We start from the raw sequence: 22,492 nt of genomic DNA on the forward strand, positions 1-22,492 counted from the left end.
CATCTGTGTTTTCTGTCTAGTGACCGACGTATGTGATTTGTCCTTTACTGTGCCTAAAAATATTACTTAAATGTCATCGTACCCGCCAACTCTCCTGAATCATTTGGGAGACTCCTGAAATTTGATACCTTCTCCCCAGCTCCCTAATAAAGTAAATATTTCCCGAACTTTCATGAAAGCAACAAAATTCCCTAAAACAAGATTTTTCAGTGGTTAGAACTTCAGGAAAATCCCTATGATGAAACAATCAGGATTGTAAAAACAGGCAATCCTTTTTGATGCATGTTTATTTCATTTAACTTTTTTTTTTTAATTTGTGTTTCCCAAAAAATGCGGTAAAATGTTCTTTAAAGAAAAGCAGTAATTTTTCTCTGAATTTCCTAAATCTTTACCTGCTGCATGGAATGTTTATTATCACTTATAAGTGAAAATAATCTTGTACACTTTTTAGATTATTTTTTTAACCTAAAAGTTATTGTTTTTTTACTTCAAAAAAGTAATAATAGTAGTATTCGTTTCCAATTTTCAAATCCTGCAAGAGTGGAGTTGGTAGAAATTCCTCAGGGGGGAGTGTCCTGCCTTAAATCAGCCAACTCTGATAATTGGAAACTTTAATTGAAGCAGGGATAATTTGATTTTAGTTTTACCTACACAGTATTGCATTTGTTAAATTTCTTAAATGATGAAAAAAGTTTTATATCTGGAATGGAATAACTTTAATTTTAATCATTACAGCTTAATTTTTAGCTTCAAGGGAGGGACCTGGACACACGGACCATCCCCTTTCCTATGCCACTGATACAGATCCAATTTAAGAAATCCCTACTTATATTTTAAAAATCCCTTTTAGACTCAAATTCTTTTGGTTAAATTCGTGCGTACAGAATGTTACACATAAGTCTCCCTAATATTCAGCTTTCACTCTAGACAGCTACACTGCTATGCAAAGCGCAAAAGTCGTATCTGCAGCCTGTTGTCTTAGCCGATGCTATAGACATCTAATATGCTTTTGTTAATATTTTGCAGAGTGTTCAGTGGTTGGAAGTTCATTGATGATGGAAACACTTTTTAAAACAATAACATTTATTTCAAACTAGAACATTAAAAATAACTTAAAACAAAAATCTGTATAAAGACCACAGGATTATTTAAACATGGCTGCTCACCTCATAACTAACAAGACCGAGCTTGAATCTAATATGACCGACTTAAATCTAATGTGGCTAACTTCTAGCACATGCTCAAGGTTTGTAAAAAATGGCTAAGCAGCCTAACCGGTAGTGAGTAGCATCTCGCTTCCTCGCCTGAGAAAAGTGAGTCAGAGAGTGAGTGCTCAGTAAGGAAACATCCGCTTATATCTGAAAACCAAATTAACATATCGATGCATGATGGGACATGAAAGTTGTCAGATGCTTCCCATATGCATGCAGACAAGGACGGATGCAAGGGAGGGGCGATGGGGGGCGATCGCCCCTCCCTTGAGGGACCCTACATCAGTAATTTTTCCGAATTGAAGTCTTTAAGAGCAAGTGTAAGCCATCTTTGATGTCGTTAAGGAAAGTAATGGGTCCGAATCTCCCTACCAGAGACTTTTCAGAATTAAAGTTTCAGAATGGCAATTTTAGACGATCTTGGCTGATGTTAGGAGGAGAAGTCTGGAGGTCCTCCCCCAGGCATTTTGCAAAATTTAAGTCTTAAAGATACTAGTGTAAACATCTCAGATAGAGTTAGAGGAAGGAATATGTCCAGTGACTTCGATGATGTTATTGAGAGGGAGTTTCTAACATTCCCCCGGGATTATTGCGAAATTGGAGTTCTAAATAGCAATTTAAGAATTTCTTTCTTAAATTGCTAAAAATAAGAATTTCTTTCAACAGAAAAAGGAAGGAATGGGTTCATGGACCTCCTTGGATAGACCTTTATAATTTTTCTATTTTAGAATTTAGATAGGAATGATGTGGCACTCCCCCCCCAAAAAAAGCACGTGTAAATCAGATGTATAGTAAGAGGTCAGTTAAAAAATCAACCGCCCGCTCTTTGAAAAAATTTCTGGATCCGCCCTTGCATGCAGAACACTGCAACCAATCATGGCTAAGCACATGTGCTAATCTGCATAATAGTCTAATACAGGTGTCGCCCTCTCATGAGCGAAAAGAGTGGGATTGCAGACTACGTCATGTGATGCAACAGAGCAGCGTTTTAACTGAATGTAAACAAAGTTAAATAAATGGTAAGTAAACAGGAGTGACAGTTCCGCTAATTCTATCACAGCCAAGTTCAAAACGAGCTATTGCCATTTAAAGTTTTGCTCCTCCATGCATTTGATGCAGATGCAACTTTTTTAGAATTTAAAAAAAAAAATATTTACCATTGGCAAATGAACATAAAACGTTGTATTTAGGTGAGATATGTGACAAAAAAGGACATGGTGAGCATAACTCAATTTTGATGAAAAGTGAGATATGACTTTTGTACTTGGGACGGCAGTATGCAATATTTCTGGGAATGTTCAAAATTTATTTGCATTGTATAGAAGAAGAGTACATATTCTTCATATAGTTCGTGCAATGAAGCAGGAACCTATCTCCTTTGGAGACTTGAAATATTTTTTCAACAATTGATGCATCTATCAAAACAGTAATTCCCATCTGCTGTTTCAAAATTTTTATGACATGGTGGAATAATAGTTATTGACTCATTCAAGCATACAGGGTTCGTACAGGTCATGGAAATCCTGGAAAGTCATGGAAAAAAAATAAGCAAATTTCAGACCTGGAATAGTCGTGGAAAATTTTAATTTTCAAAGTCATGGAAATTTATTTAAGGTCATGGAAAAATGTCCTGGGCAAAGAGAAAGTAACAGTAGCTAAAAGAGCATTAAAGCTCTTGAGTGATATAACAGTATTGCACATAAAAGCTATTAAAACTGGAAAATTGAACAATCCTCAAAACGAATCTGAATTTTGAAATCTCATTGTATCCACTTCTGTTGCAGCCGCTCGTCTTTTTTTGCATTGTGATTTTATTGCTTGCACATCACTCATTTTGAATTTACTATTATTATTAACACTTCTTACATTTTTTATTCTGTAGTAGCGAACTTGCACATTCTTGATTTTGCCACGCCCACTCAAAAATGCAATTCAATTGCATTCAAGTTCGTTTCCACCACTCGTAAAGACTTTATTTTTAAATTTACCAGAGTTTATCTTAATTTGTTGAAGATTTTAGAAAATAAAGATCTTTAGTCAGGTTATAGCATATAGAAATTGGGGAACACTCTAAAACAGTAGTGCCCAACATAAGGCCTACAAAACTCGATGTCGGGAATTTTTAAACCTATTAATTTGTATGAATTTTAATATATGCAAATAAGTAAATAAGTACATTTAAATCAGAAGATTTATTCACTACTGATTTTATTTACTTTATTATTTTTTTAGTAAATATCTGGCTTAGAAACATTAATTTACTGCAGAATGTGGCTTTGCTTTAAAGAATCAAAATACTGTGAAGTTATGTGGGTGATTAAATGCATTGTTGACACTAAAAGGCAACTTTTGAAGCAAATTTATTGAAACTTATTTAATGAGTCATTCAACCTTTGTCCCATTCATTATCATTCTGTTTGTTTACAAAAAAAAAATGTTAGACGTTAAACATCATTATATTCCATTCACTGTATTTTTACTAAATTTATATGATGAAGACAAATAAGAATAGCTTGGTTTTTATGGTGAACACTGATATTTTTTCAATCACAAGTAAGTGCTTCAATGAGGTGGTGGCATTCACGTAAAAGTTTTGCTAATGCTCATTTCCAAAAAAATTGGCAGGCTTGATAATTACATTGTACTATTCTCTTCTTGTAACAAGGTCATGAAATTTTTTATAAAGTCATGAAAAAGTCTTGGAAAAGTCATGGAATTTTTTCATCCAAATAGAGTATGAACCCTGAGCATATCAAATTAATGGAGGTCTGTTCAAATGCTCTTTGTTGATTGAAGGAAACCTATGTGATCCATGTTGGCATGCCAGGGTGAGAATGATGCTGACATTTAGATCTGTATTTCTCAATTTTTGAAATTAGTTAATATGTATGATTACAGGGTTCGTACGCTCCTTCAAAACTCCTCAAACAACCCTTCATTTAGGAAATTTTTTTGAAGGGCCCTTCATACTCCTTCATTTTGGTTTTAACTCAACTCCTTCTTTTTTAGTTCAAGACTACATAATATTCCTCTATGACAGTAAATTTAAATACTTTGGTTGACAACTTTGTCGTAAGGGAGATTGTATAAGGGCGATTATAATGTGCTAATTTCGTATATTTATTTTTTTCATAAAGATGTGATTTTCAAATTAACCAGGGAAGTCATAAAAATTGAAGGTGAAAATATTATTAGATGAATAAGACATTTCGTAAGTGAAGTAAAACATGCTTAAATCGTGCTTGACTATTTTTTCAACTTTTATGATAATTGTTTTTCCCTCCATCAAACTCTCAGTGGCAAAATTCAGGTTGTCTAATTATCATTTAAATATTTAAAAATGCATAAGTAGATGTACTGTATTAAGTGATTTCATGCCTTGAGGGGAGACGGGTTCATGAAATTGTGACAAGGGGAGACAAAGTTGTGACAAAAAGTGACATCACACAGTTATTGTAACAATATGTTTATAAAAATATGACATGTGACAAGAGGAGAAGTAGGGTGATGTGTGACACTTTGTAACAAAGGGGAAGTTGGTCAAATATGCTGAAAAAAAAGTGCAACATCATTTAATGACAACCCATTAGTACTCCTTCAAAATCTCATTTTACTCCTTAAAAACTCCTCCAAAACTCCTTCACTTTATTTCTAAAATTGAGTACAAACCCTGGATTAGAAATATAATCACATATATTAGCTAATAAAACTTTAGCTGTGCAATGAATCATTTATAGTTGTGCATTTTACTATGCTTTTACATTTATTTTATCACCAAAGAAGCTATATAAGTGCAAGTCTTAATTCCCAGCAGGAGAGTTCCTTTCAACTGTCTTTGGCACATATCCCAGATATATGCCCTTTAGATTATATCGCAGAAAATGCGATTTTGTTTTTAAAAGTTTCAGTTTTTTATTTTCTGCCCTAACTGAGAAAAACGTGCAGACTCTCTCAAGAGTCTGCAATGTACATTGCAGCGTCTTTCTGTTTTTGCTAATATTTTCCCTTCTCCTGCAGATGAAACAAGATAGTCCAGAGGGCTTTCACGAAGCCAAGATTCCTAAATTGGAATCACCCCAAGTTTACGCCTACTACCCCTCAAGTCCTGATCCCCCCAAACTAGACCAGTATGTGATGAAGGGGGAGGAGGACACAGATAGTAGTGACGAGAATGCGGATGCAGATGAAGTTGCCATGGGCATGGGGCTAGCTTGTGTCATTTGCAAGTATGTTCGTTATTCATCTCAGTTAAAGTATAAATTTGAGTATTAGTACTAGTGATGTGGATCGGGTAAATACCCGGCGGGTAGGTAAATATTTTTTGGGTATTTACCCGGGTATTTACCCAAGGCCTGGGTAAATACCCAAAAACTGGGTATTTTATAAAAAATGCAAAAAAGTGAATAAAAATTTTTTTTTAAATCTAAATATGAAAAAATTGGTAAAACTGATATATACATATGTATTACACAGTTTATAATATTTTTTATTGAAAGACTTGATGAAATCATGAAAGAAACATATCGTGAACCAAAGAATCTTTCTTTTCAATGTCATAATTGGAGAAGTATAAGCAATTCATTATGAACTTCAGGATTTCAAAATCACAATCTATTTTAGTCATATCCAAAATGAAAAAAAAAGGAAGCATGAGGGATGTTTGGAAGAATAAACTGAGAAGTTATTAAGACACTATGGTGTTATTTATTTTACTGATATTTAAGTGATAACATGGAAAATATAGAAAGTTTTCACATTAATAAGCAAAAAAAAGCGAAATTTTCTTTTATGTTGCCTTGCTCATTTGCATTTGCTCCCCTGTAGGGTGGGAAGGTAAATATTTTCTTGGGTATTTATCCGAAGGCAGGGTAAATCCTCTAGTAATTGCGCATTTTGCAAAAAAAATTTAGGTAGCATTAAAAGGTGAATATTTTCTTTTTTAAACATAAACCCTAAAATAAAAGATTAAAAATTTTAAATGTTTATGTATATTATGTGTGTGTGTGTGTATATATATATATATATATATATATATATATATAGTAAAGTGTGTAGTTTCACATACACGGGTAGCACAGAAAAAAGTGTATGTAACAAAAAGATAAACAAAAATAACAACAGCAAAAATGAACATGGAACGTTAAAAAATAAACTAGGAACATTGAAAACAAGAATTGATGAAATCATGGGTATTAAACTGCTGCTACGTTTACGAAGAGCTGGAGCAGCTGGCATATTAAATATTCTGCAAGGTTTCTGTGCGGGTCAGTATCATACATGCAGCAAAATTGATTAGAAAGTAAAAGTATATGTATTTGAATTAACGAACTAATATGTGTAGCTACTTATAAGGCTTAATATAGAAGGCAGGAATATTATCAAACGTTATATATGTTTATTTTTTGGATATATGCAATAAATTATATATATGTAAATAGTATGCTTATTAGTAATATGCTGTCATGTATTACCAACCCCCCAGCTCTGACCTGCAAAATAAAAAGAAAAAATTACATACCACATGATTTCAAACATTTCGTCGACAACTATGTCTATGTCTAGGTATCCATTTGCCAGAGACGAAAATCCGATGCCACGCCAATCGAACAGGTCGCTGGGGCAGGGCATCCAAAAAGCTTAACTGGTTACAAAAAAAAGCAAACATCATTTTTTAAGGTCCTAGTCTTTTATAACCCAGTAATATGTCCCTGCATGACATCAAAATGTAAGGAAGTGTCGCTCAATTTATTATTACTATTTATTTACCTATATCTTATGCAGAAATTTCCTCCAAACTTAGTTCAATTGTTCAGGTGTATTCTGTATCACACACACACACACACACACACACACACATATATATATATATATATATATATATATATATATATATATATATATATATATATATATATATATATATATATATATATATATATATATATATATATATGTGTGTGTGTGTGTGTGTGTGTGTGTGTGTGATACAGAATACACCTGAACAATTGAACTAAGTTTGGAGGAAATTTCTGCATAAGATATAGGTAAATAAATAGTAATAATAAATTGAGCGACACTTCCTTACATTTTGATGTCATGCAGGGACATATTACTGGGTTATAAAAGACTAGGACCTTAAAAAATGATGTTTGCTTTTTTTTGTAACCAGTTAAGCTTTTTTCTTCTTGTAGAATGACTTTTTATATCTGAAATTTGGCTATCAACATTGATTAGACATATCCAACACATTTAATGTGAATATCATATTAGATTGCTAAGCTGTTTCGCACAATAATTCTTTAAATATGTGATCAAAATACAATTTTTGGGCAAAACTTTATTGTTTTGTATATGGTTCATTGTATATATACATAATGGAATACATACAGAAAATTATTTTAGTTGAATATACATTTTTGAAATAAATACCCGGGTATTTACCCATTTTGGGTATTTACCCGGGTATATACCCTGGGTATTTACCCCTAAAAATAAATACCCGGGTATTTTACATCACTAATTAGTACAGAAAAATTGTTAGGGTGTAGATTACGGATACGTTGAGCATACAGTAAATTTATCACTGTTGGAAGCTTAAGACAGGGTGTCCGCGCGTATGGAAAGTCAGGGAAAGTCATGGATTTCAAACATGATCGAAATTGGTCATGGAAAGTCATGGATCTCAGTGTAAAATGTTCAAAAGTCATGGAAACTGACTGTTGGTTTTGGATTTCGCGCTCAAGACCGATCGCTGTTCTTACGATCTCGAAAGAACAAAATGATTTCATCGGATTTTTTTTCGTATCATAGCTTTTCTACAATGTTTTAAAAAACACACACAAACAGTAGAAATAACAGTTTGAAGTTTCTATGTTTAATGGTAAGCTTGCTTTTGTACATTACAATTGAATAACTATACCGATCGTATTCAGATTTGTTACTAACTTATCTTTAGCAATGATGACTGTGGAACTAAGTATTTTGAAGTTTGTTTTTCTGTTTAATGTATGAGTGCCTTTACTAAATTTGTATTTTACAATTTCACATTGCACTTTGGGGAGATAATGGGTTATTTTAGATTTTAAATGTTCTTAAATTCTCGTACTTATTTTTGTCTCAATAAATTGTTGCATCATTTGTTTTTCATATACATATTTAGTTGAATATTTTTTGCTGCTTTTGTTTAGATTTATTTACAAAGCTGAGATAAAAAGAATATTTTCCTAAAACAAAGTTATACTGCTTTATAGTCTCTATTTATATTTATGCGCAAATTTGATGTCACTGTCAAATGAAGTAACTTGCGTAAGTCATGGATTTGAGGAACGTGAGTCATGGAAAGCTAGGAGCAGAAGTCATAGAAAGTCAGGGAAAGTCATGGATTTCAAAACTCAAAAAGTAGCAGATACCCTGTAAAGATTTCCTACACGCTATGAAAGTCATGGATTTCGACCATGATCGAAACTTGTCATGGGAAGTCATGATTTTCACCAAAAAAAAAAAAAAAATAGAGCATGAAACTGGTCTGTAGAAGTCAGTATTCTTCAACTTGGTCAGTGTTTTCTAAATTTAGTCAGTAAAGTCAGTATATTTTGCAAATTTTCTGACAAATTCATTTTAAGAAGGAAAAAAAAAACAGTTTTATCTGTTTTGCTCGCAATGGCTTATATATGATTTAATTTTGGAGGAGATCAATATGACCAAACTTAGGCACCCCCTACACCTTTTTTTTGCAATCAGAAGTTATTGGAGGGAGGTAAAATCTGGCACCAGTGCTAGATTTTCAATTTTTCTGAGATGGAGCAAACTTAAGTTCCTAAATCAAGTTTTATTGTTTTTTTAATGTGGAAAGGAGGAGGTATTCCTAAAACATATGGTAAATTTTTGTTCACTATGTGATTCTACTGCATGAACATTAGTAATTTTGTTTTTACCATTATTTTTAACCCTTTTTGTATTTTATATTGTGTAATTGAGGAAAATCTGGCACTTGTTATTTTGCCACTCCCACTTAAAAACTTTATTATATTTGCGTATGAGTCATTTCAAACTGGTACCACTCATAAAAAATACAGTCAATTCGGGATAAATCGAAGTCCGTTAACTCGAATATTACTACAGCTCGAAGTTTTTATCAAGTCCCGATCCCTTTGTCTTTAATTCCATGCTAATTATGCTCAATATATCGAAGTTAACTTCCTTTAACTCGAAGTTTTTTCAAAGATGACTAAGAACAAAAAAAAAAAGAAAAAAAAAAGAATATGCAATTAAAGTGACTATGAGAGAAAAATCCATTCACCTTCACTTGCAATTCCTGCACAATAGACCTCTAAAGCAAAGAGAACACCTGTTGAGCGAATGTGCAATAAAGGGGTTACACATGCGGAAATGAGTATAGCTTGTTTTCTTTTGTTATATACTGTACTGTTTACACTTAGACAATTTGCTGGACTACGAATCTGCTTTTAAGCTGTCAAGTTGGCTGGTCAACTTATTGTACCTTTATTCAAAGGCGGACCTAAGTTAAGATGTGTTCCCCTTCATTTTTTAGTTCCAGCATTTGCTGATGAGCTCCCAAGAGAGAGAGATAAAGTTTTCTCTAGATGTTTAAGCAAAAGCTAAAAACCTGGGACTAAGAAAGTAAATCTTATTTATAACATTATAAGTAATCCAACAATCAAAAAGAAAGAGCATTTGGTAACATTGGAGAATGGCTCCAAATACCCTGTCAACGATATTAAAAGAGAAACTTAAAAAACGTTACGAATCCATGAATCCCAACTTGAACCAAATGAAGATGTGCACCTTTCCCGAAGTAGCATCAGTTCTATTCAAGTGGTTGTAGCAGTATCAAATTCAAGACCATGCCATTCCTATAAGTAGATGTTTGCTGCGTGAAAAAGCAACTAATTTTGCTATATTACTAAACATAGAAAATTTCCATGCCAGTGCTGGATGGCTGGAGAAGTTCAAGACCAGACACAACTTCGTCTTCAGAACTCTTCATGGAGAAACTGCAGGTTGCGCTCAAAAACTTTTAAGTTCTGTAATTTTGTCTGCTATACGTACATATTAATTAAAATAATTGATGGTTTTCATATTAATGTGTCGAAAACCAAACCTAGCAGTAAGTCAAACTTCTGATAAGTCGAAGTTTTTCGTCGGTCCCTTTAGATTCCAGTTATCGAGAATTGACTATGTATTATAAATTTTCATTAGTATCTATCTATTTTAAATTCCTGGAAGTTTTACAGAAGAGCATTGTTTTGAAAAGTTATGTTTAGAATGGTGATAGAGCACAAAAATCGTATGTTGCATTCATCGTTTTTTAGTTCTGATAATAGCTCAGAGAGTTACTAGTTGTAATAATTGGAATATTCAGAAGTATCCTCATATAAATAATAGCCGATGATGAAGTAACCTGCATGTTTCAACAATGAAACTTGCGCTTCGGCATGATAATTTGATAATGTGTTTTGGTAATGTTTGACATCCATAGAAAAGCTTTATTGTGACAAGGCAGAACTCGATCTGGCGACTTAGCAGTTTTATTGGTAAGAATGTCATTTTAGGAAAAAATGAAGGAACCAAAACAATTCGCAACTCCAATAAACTATGGGGGCGTTGCAACCACTGTCTAATGGTGGATGAAAAAGGTAAAACAAACAAATGCTGCAACTTATAACTTGCTTTGAAGATTAGTGAATGGCAGTAATTTATCATAGTGTTTGTAGAAAGCTTTCTTTTCTATTGTTCTGAAATTACATTGCACTATAAACTATCTATAGGCTGTAATTTATCCCAAAGAAAACACGTGAAATAGAATGTTTTTCCTTTTTCGGTTGCATTGTAAATCACAGCAAGCTAGCCTATTCGAGCTCTGGAGATGCGAATTGACGCTATCTACTGGAGTTTAGGGTTCATCTACTGGTTTTAGGGTTAAAATTTCAACTATCAAAATATCCTCAAACAGGCAATTGCTTTGTTCAAATGTAGAAACAATTTTCATCGGTCATACCATGACAGGCTACTTTCTAGTATACACAAGAATAATTCAGATGGTTGCAATTTTGTTTGCACTCACACTCATTTAGTCAGTTTTTACATTAAAGAGAAAACTTCCCTATTGATCCATTATAGCAACTTCAAAATTTGTTAACCTTTTAATTCTTTTATTTCTCCTTTAAGGGCTTTTGCAAATTCAAGAGAATTTGACAAATCATTTTGACCAAACAGTTAGGTCTTTGAAATGTCCTCATCCTGGTTGCAGAATTGTTTTCAGCTGTATGCGTCACTGATCAAAAATAAACTAGTATGTTGTGGCCATCACGAAACTTTCTTCTATATTTTTTCTTTTTTTTTCTGATTCCTCCCCATGCTTGACAATATGCAATATTCCCAACAAAAACAAAATTACACATGCAAAAACTAGACGACCATCCCAATGTCTGAATTATTGCAAAAGCAAAGCAAAGAGCGAAAAATGAAAGGTATTTTAAAAGCCTTGCTTGAATTAATTACAAATATTTTATTTGTTAACAAACATAAGTTGGCAACAGTTAAAAATTTTAAATCATTGAGATAATATTTCCGATCATTTCCATACAATTAAAATCACGAGAAATATGCAGACGACAATCTATTACGATTTATCTTTCTTATTGTTGCATTAATAAAGCTATTTTTATTCGCAAAAAAAAAAAAAAAAATCAACACCTCTTGGAGCGATTGGCGTCAAAATTGAACCAAAGCCTGTTTACATATGGATTCACATATATTCCAAATTTCAACCAGAACGTAGTATTACTTCTTGAGATAGGGCACTCACAATGGAAAAAAAGAACAGGCGATGCCGCTACCCCCTTTCTAGCTGTTGACACCAAAATAAAATCAGCTCTTATACCCACTAAGGGCTACTTGCCGATAAATTTTTCTTTCATTCCGTTCATTATTTCTTGAGATACAGCAGTCACAATTGACGACAAAAAACGTTCTATAACTCAACCCCCGTTTGAGTTATTGACACCAAAATTGAATCAGCACCTGTTCCTGTTGATGGCAACATATGGACCAAATTTTGTTTGATTCCACCAGTTACTTCCTGAGGAATAGCAAGCACGCGTAACTCAAAAAACGTCCCATTGCTCCACCCCCCTTGGAGGAATTCGTGCCAAAAACCAATGGGCACAAGTTCACATAGGGGCACATATGTGTACCAAATTTGGTTCGATTTCATGCGGTAGTTTTTGCTGTAGAGCGGCCACAAAAAACTGGTCACACACAGACGTGACACACACACAGACATTTTCCAAAAATAGTCGAAATGGACTCAGCACACCTCAAAACGTTCGAATCCTTCGAAATTCGAAAATTTGCACGAATCCAATACTTTCTTGTATATATTAGATATAGAAGAAAGTAAAAATTGACTACAAGATAAACTGACATTAAAATACTCATAATATCTGAATTGGCACCGAGAAATGCTTAAAAATAAGTTGTTAATGCAAGTACGGGCTACTTATGGATTATATCTCAGAAAATATAGTACAAATCTTCATTAGCAAAAATTTAAGATCTTATTTTTAAAGCAATTTTAGTTTTTTTTCTCTCCCCCAACTAAGAAATAGTCCCTGCGGGCTGTCTCAAGAATCTGCTATACAGGGCTGTTTCTCCTACAGGGATCTTTATTTGTGTTCTAAAGATTCCTTTTCACAGAAAATACAGAAAATAAATGACTTGGATTTTTAAAGTTTTTTGTGTATGTAGAGTCTCATAAGTTAAACATTTTATGATAAAACAGTTCATTAAACAAATATTTTACATTTTTAAATTTTTATTTTGTTTTGCTCATTTTTTCTTTAATTTATATTTATTTTTTATTTAGTCAAATAGATGTTACTCAAGGTAATCAACTGATAGAATGTCAAGAATGCCATAGTCTTTATCATCAAGTAAGTTTTGTCACTAGTCATTAGTTGTAATATCAATTTTATTTTTTGTTTCAGCAGTAAATGATTCACAATGTGATTTAGTGAAATTATTTCTTGCGGAAAAGGCTAACTTCTTAAAATACTTTATTTTCCGAAGTTAGGTGCGGTTGTTGTTGCTTAATCTTTCTGGTAGTATTTACAAATTTATCACAGTTTTAGTATGATTAAAAAAAAAATCTGAGAGTCCACTTGAGAGTTCGTTTAGTACAATTACAACTGTAATAAGTTTTAACTGTGGCTAATTTGCATAAAAATTGTAAAAACTTTTATACATTTGTTTTAGGATTACAGAACCCCTTTAACCGTGCAAAAGTTATGAGCTTTTGAACATAAATAATTTGAATGCTGCAAATATGAAACTTAGATGTATATTGAAGTTCTCATCATTTTGCTTTCTGTTTTGCACATTTAGAAAATTATTTTCTGGACAACAACATTGTTTCTGTTGCTGTGTGGCATTATGGTATTGTGGAACCATATGTTGAAACCACAACTCTCCAAGGTCCATGTTATCCTAATAACTAATGTCAAGCATTTTTGTTGCCAATTAAAATTATTAAACTGTATTGGTGGCCAACTATTGCTATGAGATTTTTTTTTTTTTTTTTTTAATTTTCTGTACTGCCTACTTTTCGAAGCAAGTTTTACCTTTTTTTTTTGGAAACTTGTTTTTAACGATATCTTTTTAGTTATTCATTCACTTTTGTACTTTAAAATGTTTTAAAAAGAATTTCTAGCTGCTTAATTTCAAATCATTATGTTTAGTGGTTCCATTTAACTAAAAATCGGTATCAACTAATTTCTTCTCTCCCCCTCCCCCATTCATGTTTTTTTTTTTTTTAATTCATGCTGTCTTTTTAATTGTAAATAATTGGATCTAAATATTTGTTAAGTGTAAATTAGTTTGTCGAAATTCAAAATTTTTGTTAAGTTCCAATTTTGAAGTTCTAAGGCTTCTAAAAGAACTATTTGTATGTTGTTAGTCAAAACAGGTTTTGATGTGGTCACAATTAAAAAAATAATAATGAAGTTTGAGAAATCTAATTGAAAATTTATTATATGAAACAATCATGCAACACTAAATAAAATCCAGAAAACTTTTTTAGCAACATCTAAATGTTTGAATTGACTTTCTCTTTAATTTCATGTGTTATTTAAATGTTAACATTTTGTATAAAATGCTTAATATAACCTGTGCTTTTGCTTTAGATTTAAAATCTGTTAATCAGGCTGACTCTATCAGTTAAAGTAAGAGTCAATGTTTGGAAAATCAGAGTCAATTCAGCAAGTTTAAAAGGAAATTTTTTTCTTTTGCTTGTGTAGATTATAATTTTATTTCTAAGCATTAACATGTTATTAAATTTATTAAACACTACAAAATTTATTAAACACTAACCTCAATAATATATGAGGTTAGTGTTTAATAAATTTTATAGGTGGGCAATTAAATTTTTTTACGCAGCTCCCTTCTGTGTGAGAAAATTTTTTACATAAAGGACATACAATACCTCAAGTATAAAATTTTTCATATGTCGAAATTTAATTAATAATATTTTGTTCTTTATAAACATATTATCTCTACTGCATTTTCAAAATATTTAATGCTTACATTAAGAAGAAATTTATTCAATTCTGTATTATTTAAATGTATAGTCATTAAATGATAGATTTCATCTTTCAGTATATTTTTATTCCACTAGTTTAGTTTTGGGTACACTTTTTTTGGGCAAAATTTTACAAGTAAAAGTATGTATCAGTTCAATGGTGTTATTTAAATGATTTTCTCTTTCAGGAATGTCACAGGCCTCCAGCTTCCGACTATGACGTCAATGACCCTCGTCGCATTTGGTACTGTGCCAAGTGCGTTAAAAACATGAAGAAAATGGTAAAGCTCATGTTCATTATTACAATAGATAACTAATTTATCTTATTTAGCAATACTATTGAACAGCATGAAAAAGAAAGGATTTAGTTGTTTTTGAACGTAGCTCATCAGACAATATCAGGGTTCCTACAAAAGGGGGGGGGGGATGCTTATACCTTGAATTTCTAAAGTTCCTTACAAGTACTTATTATTTTTTAATCAATAGTTTTTTTTAAGTACACATTTTCTTTTGAAGCAAATTCTATTCTTAAATTATGCATTTTTTTGCAAGTATGTTGAACTTTTTTAGCATAATATTTCCTGAGTGAACATTAACAGTGGTTTGTGAACTGGCCTGCTCGCAGAAATAACTGCAATGCATCGCTAGATAATATAGATGCACATGCCATGTGTGGATACATTTGTTGCTATGCAGATACATTTGCTGTGCATGTGTGTATTTCAGGATAATCATTAATAAATATCAATATTAAAGATTAGTTATCTTCAAAATATGAAGATACATTAATGAAAAAAGTTCACTTCTTGCTTTTATGGATGTATGATTAAAAGCAAAATGCAGTCTTACTTAAAATTTTGCTTACCCACTGTATATTGCTTTTCATACTTGCAGATAGTTTAGAGTTGTGTGCACAGATTATATTTTTTCCTTTCTATGTTGCTATGTTCAACAACTGCAAACTGTAGTGCTATTTGCAATTAAGTATTAAATGCTGTTTTCGAGTCCACTTATTTAACCATTTTAAATTGTTAAGATTGGTGACCTGAATTCATTTTCTATCATTATCTTTTTTTGTTCATGTTATCACCAGTGCAACCGGAACTTTTTTCTATCATGTATGTATATCGCACACCTAATACAACGGTACCACAAATCAAAAATTGTCAATTTTGAGTTACATACACGTCTTGTTGCATTTTATTAGTTCTATTAAAATGCAAGACATCCACAAACGGAAAAAAAGAAAAACATTAACCATATTTTTGAGATGTGTTAATGTGTTACTACAAGAATTTAAACCAAGGCGCAATTACATTTAAATTGATTTTTCCCGAAAAGTAGTTTTTGCAGATAAGGCAGTGTTGTACTAGGTGTACGATATATATATATATATATATATATATATATATATATATATATATATATGTGAATATATAAAGATATATCTATATATATCTATATGTATATATCTATATATATCTATATATATATGTATCTATCTATCTATCTATATATATATATATATATATATATATATATATATGTATATGTATAAAATAAGAATAACCGGTAAACTTAGCTTTAACCGCTTTAAGCGGGGATTTGCAATGTCTTTCAACTAAAGCACGAAGAGCTCCTAATGTTTCCTGCTTTAACCGGTAAAACTGGGTCTAACCAACCCCAGTCGATTAAAGTCCGCAGTTACGTTGTAAATTTTTATGAAGCAATTTCTTATAGGTGTAGGTATAGGTAGTACACAAATAAAAGTATATCGTAAATAAAGATATTAAGTTATCAATAAAATATAAATTAAAAGTAATTAATGAATGAGGACATCATGTTATTAATAAAAATAGAATTAAAATAATCAGAGGTATTTTTAACTTCTATTTGTTATTGCAAGTTAAACTTGAGTGGCATTTAGAGTTAAGTAAAATATTTGCCGCTTTGCAAAGACTTTTTTGGTTCCACGTTTTGTTTTACAGTGGCATTTTTTGAATCCTTGACCACCAGAAGTTGATTGTAGGTTTGCAAGTTGCTGTAAAGACTTGTTCTCGTCTGAAACATCCCCTATGTTTACAAATTGGGATTCACCTACAGTAAATTGATTTCTTGAAAACATTTCAGGAATTGTTACTTTCTCAATACCCAATTTATATGATCCGTTCTCAATACATTCAAGAACTGTTAAAATAATATTTCTAAAGTCATCCCTACCTCAATCTATGTCAGGAATTTTTACTCTTACGTCATCACCAACTTTGCAAAGTGGATACTTAGTATTGGACAAAGATATCCTTTTTTAGCCTGTTCTGCTAAGTTTGCTTTTACTTTGTTTCTATTATTATGTTATCTTTTTTAGAGCATAAATCACATAATCCATTTATGTTTTTGCACAGTTCACACTCAGCACTAAATCCATTTCTTCTTCACTTTCAGTTTCTTTGAGGCTTTGTTCTTGTTCTTTCTCGTTCGTAATTAATTCCTCTAAGTACTCTTCGCACAGTATCAATTATATTTTATTGGATAAAAGTGAACAAATCTTCCATTGATAAACATTGTTGGGACACAGGGCACAATTTTCTCTTTTCGGAAGCCAAGATCATTTGCAGACCTACAACAGTAGGTGAATTAGATTTTCTGGAATCCTTTTACATTCATAAAAAACTTAAATAATCTTTGCAATGAGTCTTTTGCTGTTCCGCATTTTTCTCCAATCTTATTCAATCTTACATGTTAGAATACGTCATATTTTGCCTCAGCACTCGCTGATAGCTGATTGGTCAATGTTTTTCCGGTTACGCAATTTAAACTCTCCCTTGACCTTGATTCATCCATTTGTACATTTCGCACTGAGGAAGGAGGCTATTGCCTCCGAAACATGTCTGCGTTTTTATAAACTTTTTATCCTTTTTGTGCTTTTAAACGTTGTTCCATTTTTATCCAATTTACCTTGCACAAAGCTATCGCTTTTCAATCATTCAAGTATCAATTATATTTCATTCGGAAGACCAAATGACTTCAAACCAACTTTCATATCACAGCCGAACATTGCTTTATATGGGTATTTTTATGCCACCATGGTAGGCTCTGTTTTTCATTAGCTGAACAAATTGAAGTCCTTCAGACCATTTTTCACAATTTTCGTCCTTCATCCAGGTCATGAGCATATTTTGAACATCCTGGTTTGCTCTTTCCACGCTACCTTGGCTTTGACTGTGACGTTTCCCGTATATTATTTTTAATCCTGTCCATAGAGATCTTGAATTTTCAACCACTTTGTTGGAAAACTCCCTCCCATTATCGGACTGCAAAATTAACGGGGATCCGAATATGCAAAAAATGTCCAACAGCACTTTAGCGACCTCTTCAGCAGTCTTACTGTTCAACTGACTAAGCTGCACAAACTTCGTCAGATGATCTTGGTATACGAGAATAAATTTATAATTGTCATCAGGATTAGTCTGCATGTCAATCAAATCTTCTTGGCAACAACTATTCATTTCATTTGATAAAATCAGTTTGATCACAACACCTTTTTTACCACATTTTAACTTCATTTGACACGACTTGCGCAGCTGAAGGTATAACATTATAGCTTCGTGAGTGATTTTTTTTTTTTTTTTTTTGAGCTTCCTTCACCATTCTCTTTCTACCACCATTTCCGATGGACATATGTATTTCATGAAGAATGTCAAACATATCTTTATTTCCCACGTAATATTTAATTACAGGGTCCGTTGTATAAACAAAAGCTATTAGTTTATCAATGCTACCAACATTACATATGTCGAAGCGCTTCACACAATGATCATGAATCATTGTTCTTTTAGCAGATTGCTTAGCTTCTTTCACATCTTCAATAAACTGATTATATTGTACACTATTCATACAAAAAGTATTATTACCTTCTTTAGAAGATAGAATCATTTCGAATTTCTAATCGAAACTTGATTTGAACATACTTTCGATCTCCATCTTTTAACTCCCTCTGCAGAAGCAAATACACATATACATTACAAACGAACTGCGTAGCAAAAATGCTCTGAAATTGCTCACGAGTTGGTAAGATCCAGTATTAGCCTCGTGATGGTTAAACCCAGTTTCATCCGGTTAAAGGGGAAAACTTTAGAAGCTCTTCATGCTTTAGCCGCAAAGCGTTGCTAATCCCCACTTTAACTGGTTAAAACTAGGTTTACCTGCTGTTCTTACTTTAGCCGTAACATATATATATATATATATATATATATATATTATATATGGAGGACTATTATTGATTGCCATTGGCTTCTAATAGTGGAGACAAAACCCCGGTGTATAGTTTTAGGTCCTAGTTCCAAGAAATCTGTGTTCATTTTTCTCATACGGTGCGTTTAGCCCTATGTATTCCTGAATGCTAGCATTTTCGGAACTGGACATCCTGCTTTAGTTTTTAGTTTTAAAAGTTTTGGGTCTGTTGACCTTAGGATGAAGGTTCCACTGCTGAGGAGTTTTGACTTCATCAACTTAGTCTCATTAATAGTTTTAGTATTCTTATTTGTTTAATTTTGTAAATCCCTTATGTGTTTATTGTTTGCATTTTGTAATATTTACCTGGCAGTTTGTTTGGCCGCTTTGCGCAACATTGGGCTTGTGGTTACTCCATTTTATTTTATTCTTTTCTAATTTTATTTTATTTCAGTATATATATATATATATATATATGTATAATAATAATAATAATAAAAGTGAAAAATATTGAAAAGACCACACCAAGAGCCCATAGATGCGCAACGCAGCAAAACTAAAAAGCCAAGTAAATATAAAATTAAGCAAACAGAATTACAAATATTAAACAAATTATAAATAACAAATGATGATAAAAAGGAAAAATGCAAACAGCTATTAAGTAGGAATAGAAAAAGAGTGAATCCAGAGCTCATCAGCCGTGGAGGATTCATTAATTATGGTCAAAAGACCAAAATTTTAACTATAAACTAGAAGAGAATGCTTAAGCTCCAGTACATGTAATATAGAGTAACAATGGGCAAACGCACCACTTGCTAAGCTAAAAACAATAAACTAGAGCTCAAACCTAAAACTAAAAGCAGGGGGTTTCGCCTCGACTAATTAGGAAAACAAGTTCCGATAATTAGCCATCCACGGGACAGTACCTGCCAATAACAAAATTGTCTTACCTTGAAATCTGCGTAAACAAATCCTGTCCATTGTTCAGCCTGATAAAAAAGCCAATCCATTTGTCAACAAAACATTAAAAACATAAAAACATATCCGGAAATCGGTCCATAGACATACCGAGTCGCCTGTTTCGCACGTGTAAAAATTTATCCACCACGGTGATTCATAAAAAAATGGTTTGTCACGGTTGTATCATACATTTACACAGTTAAACAGTTTCAAAAGAAGCGAAATGTTCATCAAAGGCTATACTTAAGCAGATGTTTTCAACTAGATTTTTAGGGAAGTTATTATGAAAAAGTAAGTTTTTGAGTACTGAAATTTCTTGCTTAAATGCAGAAATGGTATTGCAAATTCTTTTAATTCTGATAGCTTGCGAAACAATAATGCCAATAAAAACCTTTTTACTTAGGCAGGAGGAAAAATCATGTAAGCTGTTAACTGTGAAATTGAATTCACGTCTTTTATCATAGATTGTAGTGGAACAATTTGAGTCAATTTGTATGTTGATATCCAAGAAATTAAAGCTATTTTGATTATAACTGGTCTTTTTGAGTGTTAATGAACTATGATAAATAGTTTTGCTAAGTTCAGAAAAATTAGGAAAATTTATACACAAAAGAGGTCATCAATGTACAGTGAAACCTGTGTAAGTTGACCACTTGCGGTGCAGTACTTTGGTGGTCAACTTAGACAGGTGGTCAACTTATAGAGGGTAGTAATGAAAACTTTTTTTTTTTTTGTCATTTCTTGCCCCATGCATTCATTTTTCAACTAATTGGAATATTTTAAACTCACTTTCATTGTTTGATATTACTTTAAAACAATAAGAAAAAATGGTGTTTAAATATTTTTAGAGATTGTTTACCAGAAATGACGTGTAAGGTATCATACAAATTTAAAATTTCTGTAAATCAATCATAAAAAAAATCTCATTGCTTATGAAAAACTACTTACTTGAAATTAACAATTCCTAAAAATTCATAACAAGTTAAAAATGACTCAAATTCTTCATTTGATTTTTTCTTGAACGTTTGTGTGTGTGTGTGTGTACAGAGCGTCCCTGTTTGATCTGCAAAACCTCTATTTTTGCAATCGTTAGTTCTAAATGCATACTTCCAACTGAAAATGTTCAAAAATTGATGCAGCTTTAAGACATTGAAAGTTTAAAGCAAAAAAAAACTTTAAAAATACAAAATGGAACTTTTTATACAGGCCCTAGGTCTTGCAGGGCATATTTTAATGTTTTTTTTTTTTGGGCAATTGCCCACACAGTCAAATAAAATTGGCTCCACAGTCAAATAAAATTGCCCACCTACATTTTCCTTAATTTTTCCATCGGTTATGTTTTTCTATATATTTTTTATTTTTCTGTAAAAAAAAAAAAGAAAGCATGACCCCTAACTATTCCCACAAGCAAAAGTTTTTTAAATAAATAAAACTATTAACCAATGACGTCTCACACTCTAAAACTCATAGATGGCAGCACGTACCATGTAAACAGAATTTTGTGAATTGACGTCACATAATCTTCTGTAGCCATTTTTTAGGTTAAACCGGCCCCATGTGTCCTGTACAAAACTTGTAGTGCGTGATCAATTGCAGCATTCGTTTTTACGCTCTCTATTATATTCTGTGTTGCAGTTGCATTCGATCGAGTATGCAGGTATGAGTGCTAAAAGAAAATCACAACAGCGAATTTCTATTAAAGATGCATTTTTTTTGGTGAACCTAAGAAAAAGAAACTAGATTCAAATGTGAAATACACCGCCAGCTCAGTCACTTCCAGCCGAGGACTGGTAGCTAACACTACCAGCACTCTTGGCTTCCTTAAGTGGTTTTCCATCTCCAGCTCAGTCACTTTCCTATGCCGGGCTGATGAGTGCTAATAAGCACGAAACTGCAGTCCTCGGCTGGAAATGACTGAGCTGGCGGTGTATTTCACGTATTTTGCTTTAGCCCTGGCTAATGGGCGGTAATTTACTGAAGATACCTTGCCTCGCGTTCAATCTTTGAGTTGAACCGAACCATTGCTTCGGTCACTCGTCTGGTCTGCTAATTCTATATTAGCTACCAGTTTGTTTCGCACTCTTGGCTTCCTTAAGAGGTTTTCCATCTCCAGCTCAGTCACTTTCCTATGCTGGGCCGATGAGTGCTAATAAGCACGAAACTGCAGTCCTCGGCTGGAAATGACTGAGCTGGCGGTGTATTTCACGTATTTCTGCTTTAGCCCTGGCTAATGGGCGGTAATTTACTGAATATAGATTCAAATGGTTCTAATGAAGAAGCAAGCGAGATAGAAAAAACTTTAAATGCGAATGAAAACAGATTATTAATATATAAGCATCTATATCAGTGGTTGGAAAAACTACATTTTTTTTTGTAGCGAACTACAACTACTTTATTATAAATGTAGTTAACTACAACTACAACTACTTTTTTCAAAATGTAGCAACTACAAACTACTTTTGAAAAGTAGTCGCTACTTCGCTACTTTTTAAAA

The 22,492-nt window shown here is 32.5% G+C and overlaps 1 protein-coding gene across 1 annotated transcript in view; it reads left to right on the plus strand.

The window, feature by feature from the left end:
• Positions 1-22,492, plus strand: part of LOC129216952 (integrator complex subunit 12-like) — a 45,222-nt gene that overhangs the window by 13,461 nt on the left and 9,269 nt on the right. Inside the window, 3 exon segments of the mRNA XM_054851173.1 lie at positions 5,229-5,437; positions 13,099-13,165; positions 14,997-15,089. Of these exon segments, the coding sequence (XP_054707148.1) occupies positions 5,229-5,437; positions 13,099-13,165; positions 14,997-15,089 (369 nt within the window).

Source organism: Uloborus diversus, chromosome 2 (genome assembly GCF_026930045.1).
Source record: "Uloborus diversus isolate 005 chromosome 2, Udiv.v.3.1, whole genome shotgun sequence".
Classification (NCBI taxonomy): Eukaryota; Metazoa; Arthropoda; class Arachnida; order Araneae; family Uloboridae; genus Uloborus; species Uloborus diversus.